Source organism: Pseudopipra pipra, chromosome 8 (assembly GCF_036250125.1).
Source record: "Pseudopipra pipra isolate bDixPip1 chromosome 8, bDixPip1.hap1, whole genome shotgun sequence".
Classification (NCBI taxonomy): domain Eukaryota; kingdom Metazoa; phylum Chordata; class Aves; order Passeriformes; family Pipridae; genus Pseudopipra; species Pseudopipra pipra.
In genome coordinates, this window is record NC_087556.1 from 28,529,944 (window position 1) to 28,543,291 (window position 13,348).

General features: G+C 40.8%; 1 protein-coding gene across 43 annotated transcripts in view; it reads left to right on the forward strand.

Annotated features, from left to right (window-relative positions):
- Positions 1 to 9,535, forward strand: part of TCF7L2 (transcription factor 7 like 2) — a 176,329-nt gene extending 166,794 nt beyond the window's left edge. For 13 of the 43 annotated variants that reach the window (XM_064663317.1, XM_064663319.1, XM_064663318.1 and 10 more), the window contains 3 exons: positions 417 to 467; positions 1,622 to 1,694; positions 7,274 to 9,535. In XM_064663317.1, the coding sequence (XP_064519387.1) occupies positions 417 to 467; positions 1,622 to 1,694; positions 7,274 to 7,703 (554 nt within the window). In that variant the 3' untranslated portion in view covers positions 7,704 to 9,535. Of the gene's footprint in view, positions 1 to 416; positions 468 to 1,621; positions 1,695 to 2,262; positions 2,336 to 3,201; positions 3,231 to 7,273 lie in introns of those variants that run through there. The other 30 variants (XM_064663343.1, XM_064663346.1, XM_064663355.1 and 27 more) reach the window with 18 other exon arrangements.
- The last annotated feature ends 3,813 nt before the right edge of the window (positions 9,536 to 13,348 follow it).

Below are 13,348 nucleotides of genomic sequence, written 5' to 3' on the forward strand. Positions count from 1 at the left end.
TGAACTCCAATTATTTATGCATTACTGCCCTTCTAAAACTAGTAACCCAAGCCATTGCATGTGAGAGCCTCGTGTGACATTAGCTGAATTTGTACTTAGTAGTTGCCAAGCCTTTAACTGCAGAGCCGTAGTTGTAATGCCTATGCCATCGTTGTTAAAGTTGTCCGCTTATTTTGCGCATATGTGTGTGTGTGTGTGTGTGTGTGTGTGTGTGTTTGGTATTAATTTGGGCTGTACCTGTGTGTTCTGATGCATGCCTTACAGTGGTAAATTGCACCCATTTTAAATTAAGGAGGTTTGCCATTCTATATATATAGGAAATTAGAAATACTGCATAGGCAATCTCATAGTCAATTTCGAAGAAACCCTAACTTAGTTTTTTTGAAGCCTTTGTATAATTTGTTCTTTTTTTTCAGAACACAGCGAATGTTTCCTAAATCCTTGCCTTTCACTTCCTCCGATTACAGGTGCTAACGTCATTTTGAGTCATTTAAAATAGTTTATAAACTGCTTTTTAATTTTTTTTCCTGCCATTATAGATTTTAACATTAAACACTTATGACATTAAGAAAAAAATACCATCCACACGTTTTGATAGTATTTATTATTTATATATCTTTATATCTATTATGTTTGATAGTATTTTTTAATTTTGTTTTTTTTTTGTTTTTGTAACAATTGCTATTAAAACAGTAATACAGTAAAAATAACGCAAGAGTTGTACTAACTGTGCAAATTGAATATGCAGTATTTCTTTAAAGAGACTGATAAAGAATGGAAGCAAGTCAGTAATGAACCTCCTTAATCTAATGGCATTTTTCATGACTCCCACTAAGTCTTCTCACATTAGCATGCATACGCATTTTTTTATTATTATTTTAGTTTTGGATTTTTTTTCCTTTCTGCTCGAGCCGCCTATTCATTGCAATTCACTGCCTGTACTAACTCAGCACCTTGCCATGCTTTACGTTTTATTTTCTGGCTGATACTAACATACTCATTTCGCAATCTGCTTATCCTTATCCATTCTTTTAAATACAAATTAATAAAAACAAATAAATTGAATGTTATTCCAAAAGCTGCATTATCCCAGGAGATATGATTTTCTTTTTTTTCTTTCTTTTTTTTTTTTCTTATTTTGTATCTGAGTTGAAGAAAAAAGCATGTTCAGGATCTAACTTCCATACTCAACTTCTTTTCTTCCTTTTTCCCCCCCCTCTTAAAAAAAAAAAAAAAAGAGAATAAAAAATCCCAGCCCAAATAAATATTGCCTGAAACATCCTGCTAGACCAGCCACGATGACATTCCTCTACCTGCTCTCTTAAAAGGGAAAGAAACAGTCCTTTATAAAGGGATACTGCAGCTTTAATTGCAACAGCTAATCTCAAGAGTTGAATAAAATGTGATTATCACTTTCTTTTTAACTTTTAAATCAAAAGTCAATATTTGCAATTAATAACGAGGACATTGATTTTTATTCCCTTTTTTATTTTTATTTTTCCTTATTTTTATCTTTCTCTTTTTTTCTCTCCTTTTCTCTCTTCCTCTCTCTCTCTCCCCCCTCTCCCCTTTTCTTTTTTTTCCTCTCCCTTTTCTGCTCGCTTTTCTTGAACTCATTCAGACCTGAGCGCTCCTAAGAAATGCCGAGCGCGCTTTGGCCTTGATCAACAGAATAACTGGTGCGGCCCCTGCAGGTGTGTATAGTTTTCCCAGACTCGCTATGGCTGATTTGCAGCTGGTTTATTTGGTACTTTCCCCTTTTTTTTCTCCTGCCTTGTTGCTTTGTAGCTCTGTGTTGTGATCTGGAAGACACAAGGGAGTGGGACACTGCCATCAGTTATCGTCTCTCTGAAAGGATTTTGCTTTTTTTTTTTCTTTGTTGGTTGGGTTTTTTTTCGCCTTTCTCTTTGCTGCTGCTAGCCAAAAACCCACTGTAAAACAGCATCAACCATAAGCCCATCTGATCTGTGGCTCAGCCACACTTCTGCTGTCCCAGCCTCCACCCAAGGAAAGTCACTCTCAAAGCCCTTGAGTGCGGTACCAACACCAGAACAGGCGCGTGGCTGGGTCGGAGGTTTTTTTGGTTTTCCTCTGGCTCATTGTGAAAGTCCTGTTTTCTTTCCTGCCCTTGGTACGAGGGGAGATTACCAAATAAAACGGAGGTGACTGAAAGCTAAACGTAGCTGTAGCTAAGATGACGCAGACCAAATGAGCTCTATCCACCATTGTGTTGTATTTTTTGTGTTTACCTTATGCTAACAGATGCAAATACTCCAAAGAAGTGTCGGGCATTGTTCGGGCTTGACCGACAGAGTTTATGGTGCAAACCATGCAGGTATAATACTACCCATTAGGCCTTTGGGGAAATAAAAGCAATCTGTCCTCTTAGTGCATTTGTGTGATTTTATTTTTTAATCTTTTTTCCCCACTCCCCACCTTTCTCTTTCCCACAGCATCAATTGCTAATAATCTTTGATCTTTTGAATTTCTTGCTAATTTAATGCCATTTTCTCTCTTTCTTTACCAATAACCTCTCCCTGGTGGTAGAACTGGGAACAAGAAAACTCAAAGTCCTTAGAGCTGGCAATTTTTTTTTTTGCCTTTTTTTTGTTTTTTTTTTTTTTTCCAGATTGCCAGCAAAAATAGTGTTTAGCTGGATAGTTTATATTTTGTCTTTCATTCGTGTCTATGCTGCCTCCAAAGGCTTTTTAAAAATGTTCTGGGATCTGCAGCACTAGTGTTTTTCTCATGATCAGAGATGTAAAAGCCAGTGTTTACAGCTTATAATGTATTCATTTTTTTTGGTATCATCTGCAGAATCAAATAGCCACCTGTAGGCTTCCATACCTCAGTAAGGTTTATGTATATACCATTTTTTAAAACGATCTGATGTCTTTTTTTTTCTGATTCCAAAAATAAGTTTTTTCCAAAATTTTATCCCTATGAGTGAGCTGTAAACATCTGTGCTCTAAACAAAACTAATTGCAACTTCAGTAACAGAGTTTCCAGCATTAAAAGGAGATGAAAGAGATCAGAGAGCCCAAATTTTGGCAGCCCATGTTCTACTGGAGTTTAATTCCATGTGTAACTCAGTACGTACTTCTTTCTTGGTGGAGGGATACCGAGTAGTTCTTTTCTCATTCCTTTTTCCTTATATGATCGCATTTGGTTAAATTTGTTGTTTCTTTATTCTGATACAAGCAGTCTTTGAATTTGGAATATTATGATGGTAGGTATTTCAACCCAAACCGCTCTCTTTGTGTAGTGATTCCTCTCCCACATTTTCCCCTCTTACTCATGCCAGTCCCATGTGCTCCATCTCATTTAGAATGTAGATCAGACGTCCATCGTATTTTGTGTATGCACGCAGTCTTGTTTGTGCTTAGTGTTGAGGAAAACACAGATCGAGGGTGGCGGTGTGTGTCAATATATACCAGATAAGGCACCAGAAATTACTTCAACAGGTTGCCTATAGTCCCATTTGAGACATGCTAGTTGGGCTCTTAGATATCAGTACCAGTACATATGTTAAACAAGCTTGGAAAGCAGCAGTTTCTTAAAGCTTAAAGGAAGTAGGGTTCAGTCCAGAAGAGCTGGATAGCTACTTCAGTGTGTCAGGAGGCTCGAGTCTCATTCTAGCCAAAGTCTCCCATGCTGTGTTTAGTTAGGCTCTATTCTGTGGTTAGCTCGCTGCACACTATCAGCTGATATTTGTGTAGTCTAGAGATAGAGTATTTGAAGCGTGTCAGACTCAGTGTGCCAAGTACCAGAACTGGGGGCACATCATGTTTGTGTTGTTTTATCTTTCCCTGGCTGCTTAAGTAAACAATATACTTTTAAAACTACATTTTATCAGCAAGGGGACTTTTTATTTGGTCTATACGGTGCTTAGGTTACATGGGAAGCATAAACCCTCTCTTAACTTACGCCAAATTTTGGTCAGAAGTCTTTGCAGCACATCAGGGACAACTTCAGTGGTATAGCCGATAGCTTTAGACTTACTGATACAGAGTTAACTGCTTTTCTTTTTTAGTTTGGGGTTGTTTTTTTTTTTTTTTTTAATGCATGGAGGCATTTTATCACTAGGTGTTAGTTGTAGGTATTTCTCTCCTAGTTCTGGTCCTAACCATCATAACATTGCATTTGCTAGCATGGTAGCATTTTTGTAGTGCATCTTAGGTGCTAAAGATGTCCAGTTTGCTACTGTTATAAAAACTGAGACATCTTTGCTCACAACAGCTGAAGAAACTCTTGTCATCCTCTGTGGCTTTCACTCATGGCAATTGCAGCATTACAGGTTTCCTGGTGCTGTCCCAGGGCTAGTTTTAAGGGCAGCACAAGTGGGGTCAGGTCTGTTGGTATTTACCAGACTGATGGAGCAGCTGATGTCTTCAGAGCGACACGCAGGTGAATAATCCTCACTAGTGATTCTGAGGGGGGATGGGTAGTATTTTTATTACAGCTTTTAGGAGAGCAAAACTGAGGCACAAGTAGTTCCTTAGATTTTTACTTATTCCCCTTCACCAGAGTTGCCTGGTGTTGTTCACTTCTGTTAAAATTAGTCTTGCATGGGGTTTTGCTGAGTGTGCCTTTTGTCCCACATGTACGTGTCCCAGATGTACATGTACATGACCACAGGTAGCACATGGTGGGATTGACACAGTCTGGAGAAATGTCTCCCCCCTTGAGCCATCATAGTTGAAGTAAATGGCTTTTCAGCGGCCACACTGTTAAAGAGTTTAATATACAACAGAAGCAGAGGAAGCAATCTGCTCCCTTAATACTAGTCAAAGGAAAATTACTTCAAGTAGCAGAGCAATGAGTTTAGTTTTAAAAAGGTTGTTAACTTTGCAGAGTCGAAAAGTCAGGTAGACCTGGTTTAAGGCTGCTTTGCCATGGAGGCTCTTTCTTTCAGGCCACAGAACTTAAATAATATTAAAAAAAAATTGAAATGCTGGCATACTAGATTCAAACTGCCTCCAGTTAAATAATTAACTGCCTTGTAGGTTCAGTTAAATGACTTCTGGACCCCCATCAATGAGGCAGGCAGAGCTTGAGTCTCTGCTTGCAAGTAATTTTAATTTGATGATGGAGAGGGAGTCCTGCGCTCTCCAGATTGTAAGAATGCACCTTTCCACACAAGTAATATTGGTGAGCTTTGTGAAACTTCAACTCTTCTGCTTTGCCACTGGAGCTGTACAGAAGGTCCAGACATGAACTGTCACCCAGGTAGTGCTGCACAGCTGAAGCTAGAAAGTGGTGAGAGAGGAGAGGGGAGAAAGAGCAGCAGAACTGTCTTTAGTCAAGAGCCAAAGACTACCCGTGGTGTTTGTTGATTGTAGAAGAATTAACAGGTTCTGTTTTGAGCCCACCAAATTAATTTTTTCTGTCTTTTAACGTTGCTCTAATAAAGCATGGTTTACAGCCTTCACTTGCTGTCTTCTATCTTTCTTTCTTTCTTTTTAACATTTAAGTTGCATGGTTGTCTTTAGTTTTTTAGCATGTATTGATCTGCAGGCTAACGTGGTTAAAACTCTAATAGCCCTAACCCCTTACCTTGCCATGTGGAATGTGGAGCAGAACATGAGTCTCTGGAGGAAGGGGTATCACAGCACTGGTCCCTCACTGAAGATGGTAAAAGATGGGTTGCCAGGGTTGTTCTTCCCTTCCTGGCTGTGGGACATGATATTTTTTACTTCCAGGATCAAGCTGGTTTGATCTCCCTTGTGGTCAAGAAGCATCTAGCCCCATTGCCTAGACGGCAGAGCTTGGTTTAACCCAAGCACTGTTACCATACATAGAGGAGAACACTGGCGACCAGCAGTGGATTTGGGACACCTGTGCAAGTGGGGAATGTTACCCAGTGACCCTCAGCTGCTGTGCCACACTCAGGCACTTCCTCTGATGGAGTTTCTGAGCTGGGGCAACGTATCCACAGGAGGGGCAGAGCAACTTACTCCTTCACGTTGGTGGCTTTGTGCAGCTTAGCTGAACTTCCAAAGTTTTTGTGGCAGAGCTGCTCTAGGCAGACTTTGTCAAATGCCTTGAGCTGTATTACAGTGCTTCAGCACTTCCCATGGAAAGTGTGCTTGTGAGTAGGAGGGCTGGAGAGCCAACATTCTTAGGGTCAAGGTGGCCACTGAACATCATTCTGCCAGATGCTGTGGTTGTTCGCCTCATTATTTCTGTCCTACTGCTAGAATTGTCTTGCATATACTTGGCAAGAGAGATGGTGTGAAACTGTCATCTATTTTCATTGCTCCTTGGCATTGTTAAGTGGACAGAGGGAGGAGAAAAGATCTCTGTCGGGTCACTTATTTATTAGAAGGTGAGCGGCTCTTGCGAGACTCTCGTATTCCCTGGTGTGAACTAAGCTCCATGTTGCTCTTCACCTTTGTACCTGTCATCATGCTTTTCACCTACTGAAATTGGATCCCACTCTGGAGTTACATGGATGGCCTCTCAGAGGAAAATTCCCCAAAATACAGATGAGCAGCTTCCCAAATCTACCACTTTCCCCTAAAACAAAAAGTAAAACTGAGTCGATTTAAAGCCACAACCTGCAGGCCATACAACCAGTTATTCTTGTTATTTTGGATCATGCTCTGTTTATCCTGTTCTTTTCCTGTTTTTTCTTCCGTTTGCTTTGTTTGTTCGTTTTGTTTTTATTTCCCCTCTCTCTCGTTCTCTCTATTATATATATCCCTCCTTTCTGACTCTTGACATTTCTGGATTTGGTGTGGTTCTTAACAGAGGAGAAAGCAATGAGCGGTAGTTTGCAGCTGTTCTTGCCTCCCAAGGGCAGGGCATCGTAAGAGACGACAGGTGACACAGGTGTAGCCCTGTTGAGTTGGACAGCATTATGGGACATCTTGAGATACCATCAACTATCCAGAGTTTTTATTTTAGAAGGATTAAATTTCTTTATTCTTTTTTTTTTCCATGGAGAAAAGTTTGCAGATTAGCACAGTGGGCTGCAAAACCCACTTGTCTGATTTTCTGATTATTAAAATAAGGAAACAAGGCAGCCTGAAAAGGGGGGGGGGGATGAAGACACAATTGGTGAATCCTTTCCAAATCTTTTAGCCAAGGGGAGGTTTCCAAGTGGGCTTGGTGCCGAGAACACCCCGCCAGACCCCCAGGATGGCACATGGGGCCAGGGTGCCACCCATGCAGAGCCCAGAGTAGCAAATGGATGGCTCTTTGCTTTAGATAACTGTCTCCATCAGCATCTCTGCCCTCTATTCACAGATAACTCTCTCCCTGTTTCTAGGAGAAAAAAAAAGTGCGTTCGCTACATACAAGGTGAAGGCAGCTGCGTCAGCCCACCCTCTTCAGATGGAAGCTTACTAGACTCTCCTCCGTCCTCCCCTGCCATGCTCGCCTCCCCCTCCAGAGACTCGAAACCACAGACTGAACAAACACAACCCCTCTCGCTCTCATTGAAGCCCGACCCGCTGGCACACCTGGTGATGATGCCACCGCCATCCTCGCTCGTCCTCGCCGAGAGCGCTGCGAGCAAGCCCGGCGCCCTGCCTGCCGCCAGCTGCCCCAACGGGGCCCTGGACCACCCGCCGGCCGCCCTCCCGCCGGCCGCCGCCGCATCCCTAGCACAGCCCTCGACGTCCTCCTTGCATTCCCACAGCTCGCTGGCAGGGACACAGCCCCAGCCGCTCTCCCTCGTAACCAAGTCCTTAGAATAGCTTTAGCCTCGTTAGCCCTTTCGGTTTTCTTCGGGGGGATTGAATTCTGTTGGTGTTTGGGGTTTTGGTTTTTTTTCCTTTTCTTTATTTTTTTTTTCCTTCTCCTCCTCGTTGTCGTCCGCTGTTTGTCGTCGTTTCTTGGTTTTGTTTTTAATTCGTGCCATGTGGCTACATTAGTTGATGTTTTATCGAGTTCATTGGTCAATATTTGACCCATTCTTATTTCAATTTCTCCTTTTTAAATATGTAGATGAGAAAAGCCTCATGATTCTGCCAAAATTTTTATCAACAGCTGTTTAAAGTCTTTGTAGCGTTTAAAAAATATATATATATACATAATTGTTATGTAGTTCCAATAGCTTAGTTTTAAAGACTGATTTTAAAAATTAAAAAAAAAAAAAGAAGCAATTTTGAAGCAGCCCTTGCCGGAGGCATTGGTTCTTTATTATTTGTATTAAATACGAGCTTGCGAACCAATCATTTTACATCTGGTTTTTAAACCTTTAAGGGCACAACGAATGCAGTGCCGCTACTACTTCTTTTTTTTTTTCTTCCTTGTGTGAAACAACCTTTATTGTGATGTTACTTGTTATTGTTTAAATGTACAGAAACAAAGGGTTAAAAAATGTGTTAATATACCTTGTTCCATGGTGTTGTTCTTTTTGGGGGAGGGGACGCTACTCAACAATTAAAAGTATCACAACGCTATTGGACCAGTAGTATTTATTGCTTTAGAAATTGCTTGTTGTATCTGTATGTTGTCCCTTTTAAAATGTTTTTTTCTTCCTTCTTTTTCCTTGAAACATTGTATAAAGGGTTTTTTTTTTCCCTTAGTGTAAGCATCTTATATATAACAACTCATTTGTACAAGGTTTTTAAGTTTATATATAAATGTGTATATATATATTTTTTCCGGGATTTTGTTTTTGATTTCTTTTCGTGATTTTTTTTTTTTTTTTTGTGCTATATGAAATACAGTTGCCACCAAATGGACATTTGCAGATGCATTTTTTCAAGGATCAATAGTGTAAAAAATAAAATTGCTTTAAAAGCCATTACACACAAAAAGACTTGAAAATTTAGCAAGGGAATTTTTAGCAACGCTGTTTGGAAAAATAGCAAGGTCCAAATGTCTCCCGTTCAGAACTGCAGCTGAATCCCCTGCGACATTAGGACTGTAGGCTGTGTGCAAAATTTTTATGTGCCAAAATTCTCAGTGACTTTTAACTTTCTCCCGACAACTTTATTATTTTTTTTAATGCTGTAATTTTTTTGTTCATCATGTTTTGCTGTGATGTTACATAGGTAGATATGTATGTAGTTTTAATGTCACCTATAACAGACGTGTTTGGTAGCAGATTGTCCGGAAAGCATTTAAAATGAAGAGGTATAAACCCTTAAGGGCCAAATTCTGTATATTAGATTATTCATAAAAGGAAAATCAGACTGCCACTTTTATGTACACTTACTACATACAGGTAGGTAGCAAACTTAAAACAAAAAAAAAACTAGGCATGTTGATGTTGCAAAAAACGCTGTATAAAGCTGAAAAATTGTTCATCTGTTCATTCAGTGCCATTGTAGTTGACATGAAGCGATTGTAAAACTGTCTCAGATTTTTCTCTGGTTTATTAAGATGCTAACTATAACATTTTTTGTGAATACTTTGAATGTTTCCTAACAGTTGTGATGTTACTGTTCCGTTTTATGCTCTTATTCCGATTTTCATTTTTAATGGTTTGGAAGCCATTTTTTGTAATGAATAAATGTTCATGCTGTACAGTATCTGTAGCATGCAGTTCTGGATTAATAAAAGCAACTTAGTATGTGCAGAGATGACTTGTCAACTCATTTATGCGTTGACTGCACTTTATCTGGCCAGAAAGATTTACAGGCCAAGTGGAAAACTTCCTGGAAAAAAATCTGTGAAAATTGTGGCAAGTTGCAGCCTGTTCTAGTTGTGAGAAATCCCGTTTCCTTCGGGTTCCCTTAGTACTGCCTATGAAATGCATTTGCACTGACCCTCTCCCTGCTCAGCACACTTTTGCATGAATAGCAGTGATTGAAAATCCTTTTTATTTAAAGGAAATGGCACATGATTTGGCAAAAGACAAACGGCATGTGGGCTAAAGGAATGTCGTCCTTCTGTGTGAAGTGAGCCTGACTGGGGGACAGGAGATCAGGGCTGATGATAACCTTTAATTTTCAAATATTTCTGTTGAACCTGGTGATCCCACAACACAGGGCTACAAGGGTCACACAGGAGAGCCCAGATAGCCCTAATTAGTCAAAGTCCTTATGCTGGCCTTAGGGTTTATCTCCTGGACACAGATTTAAGTCCAATTTTGCACTTTTTTTTTTTTAAGTGCAGTGAGCCCTTGCAACACATCCTGTTCTTAGTGCTGAGCATCCAGCATCCAATTGACACAGCAGCGCCTGCAGATGCTGTGGGATGGGAGTGAATTTACATGCAAGAATTTTTATTACATGGTTGATTCGTTTGGGTTTTTTAAGCTTAGTGGGGATTTAAACATAATTTCCAGGAATCTGTCACAAGTGGATGTCATCACAACCCCAGTCATCTTGAAAATCTCAGTCAGAGTAATTCCTATGGCACTCGAGGGCAATGGAATGTAAAGGTCTCCAAGCAGGTTTGTGCAGGTGCATTGCTCAGGTAGTGCACTTCAGCTGTCTTGATGGGCTCTGCAGCAAGGGTAAGTATTCTGCAGAGATGTGGAAACAGGGCCATTTTGGTAAGTCCAGTCCCAGTGCTGGGACGCTGCTGTCCCTTACTGTGGGGTCCAGTAAAACCAAAACTGGCTACAAAGTGTTTGTTGGCTACAGAAGGAGTTTGCTTTGAGAGGGGCTGGGAGGCACAGGGCGAAGTGCTAAATAATGTTTAAACAATATATAGTGCTTTAAATTGCTAACAATTACTAATTTACATGCCAGAAGCCTTTTGTTTATTTGTTTGCTTGTTTCTTTAAATGTGTTAATGAAGGGCAACATAACTTGCTTCTTATGTCCCATTAGAAGGATTAAGTCGTGGTGAATTTTTTACCAGGCTCCATTTATCTCCCTTGATCCAAAGCCTGATGGTGTTTTTGTTGTGGTCTAACATTATGCTCCCCTTGACTTCAGCAGAACATGTCCCCTCATCACCCGTGACAGGCACATGGGCAGTGTGGGTGGGACAGGACTCTGTGATGGAGAAAAGGACATTGCTGTAAAGCCTTTGTGGAAGGTGCCAAATTTTGCTGTTGGTAGCCAGCAAATTGAATGCAATGCTCAAATAACTCTCCTGCTAGTTAAGGTTTCTAGGGAATTTTTTTTTTCTTTTTCCTAAATGTTTTGACTCTTGCTAGAGCACGGCCATCCATCAGCCAGACACATGTGCTGCATCTCTACTGGGGATAGCTGCTCTCTTCTAAAGTAAGGCATAGTGCTCCAGGGAGATCTTTGAATGCCATGATTCAAAGTAGACACCATCAAGGTATGATTCATATATTCAGCAAAATACTGTGCTCTTTGCTCGCTCCTTTATTAGCAAACTTTGGAAAGCAGAGTCCAAAAGCACCGTTCCTGCACAAATTGGTTTTCCTTCTGTGTGTGTGGTGAGAGAGGCATGTGTTCGAAAGATACGCTGAACAGAGCTTGCAAGTGGTGGATAACTTGTGCTGGGAACTTGTTTGCTGTGGAGAACAATTGTATATTCCTGGGAAAGCAACTGCTTGTGTCTCCTATAGGTTGTGCCATGGCTGCATCCCTTACAGGGTTTATGCCTTCAAATTTGCCTCCAAATTTCCCTTGCTTTGAGGAACTGAGCTGGGTCAAGGCTCCTGGGAGAAAATTCCCATTATTTATATGTAGTACCTTTGTGCCCAGGAGTTACAGCAAACAACCCCATCACTCCAGGTACACTGGAAACATGGTGAAAAGACATCCCTTCCTATACACTGTAGGTGTAAAATAGGGTGAGTAACAGACCCTGGGGGTATGACCTGATCACCGTGTTCACCTCCAGATCCACAGAAGTGAGGGCAACTTCTTGAGTGGGGAGGTGACAAACTGGCATGTTCTGTCCTTGTACAGGGTTGCCACAGGACAGTGTGGAGCCCTAGTACAATAGGTAATTAACTGTAGCTATTGCTTCCCTCTGTTTTTATGGACTAAGGCAAGGAAGGAAGTCAATGTATTGCATGTTTGGGAGACATTTATTTTCTATCAGTTTTGTAAATCTCATTTTTCACTTAGTGCATGGAATTTTAAGAAGTTTAAGCAATTGCTGACTCAATAAAGCAGTGCCACATGGTTTTAAGCTTTGCTTAAAGAAAGGAAAGGACAGGCAGGAAAAAAAGAGCAATCATTAGAGTCCTGTTTATTTCATTAGACCATAAAAAAGATGTAAAGAGAATTTGCAGTAAAATAGTTGCATAGGCCATTGCAACAATCATGAAAGCAAAATTATTATTATTACTATTATTATTATTGATGACAATACTACTACTACTAATAATAATAATAAAAAACAACGTGTGACAGTGCTGCCCAGCTATGTCTGGCATACACGTAAGAGCACTTTATCACCTAAGATTATGGGTAAAGGTTTTGGATGCTGTTTTGAAAGAGATGCTCCAGCTAAAGACTAAATTCAGTACAGGACCAAGATTGATCTTCAGTGATCTTTGTTGGACGGGAAATCAAAAGCTCTTTGAGCCTTAAAACTATGAATATTTTAATTTGCTCAGAGATTGTAGCGATTGCTATATTATAAAACAAGGGTAGCTACTTTGGCATTCATTTTAAGATGTCCTCGGAAAACGTCTCGAGACTTTTAAGGCAGATCAGCTATAAGTGAATGCATCCCAAGCAGCCATCATTGTCAATAGTGTCACCAACACATTTAGTGTAGTCTTCCAATCCCTGGACCAATTTTTGCTGGGATCAATCAAAAATATTATTGCATAACTTTCATCCATGATCTAGGAGTTGTTCCTTTTCTGAGGTTGGAAATGCTTTTAAATTTGGGGTGGGGGAGTGTTAGTCTGGACCTCTAAGACAGTTGAGAACATGAAGTCATGCTCTCTGTCCATCTGTTTGACCCTCTCCTGATAATTCTTGGATACTCTGGCATTTTGAACCAGATTTGACAGCGGCAGTCAAACTCTCAGAGATGATAAAGTCCCTCTGAGTTCCAGGGAAATCTCTGCCGGCACTGAGAAGAGAGGCTTTCCAGATCCACTGCTGAAGAAAAGGCAAGGATAGCTCAGCTGTTATCCATTCTTTCTGGCAGCATCCAGATGGCCAATTATCACACGTCTACTTCTGGACCAGCATCTGCACTCTCCTGCCCAGCTGGCAGGCTGAGAAGATTAGGTAGGAGACATGGAGAGCATTGGGACGTTGGAGGAAACAAGGGAGAGAGTTAAGGGTATGGGGAAAACTGGAAGGACTGCAGCTGCAATATGTAATATTATGTAAGACTGCAGTGGGGAAGCGAGGGGAGGGGAAGGACAATGGGGAGATAGGAGACACATCTGCTGGACACCAGGCCTTGCTAAAGTTGCCACTCACAAAGCAAAGCTGCTCTGGAAAAGTAGGCGCCGTGGTGTTACCAGCTCCTTGTCTCACTCCCTCGACTTAGC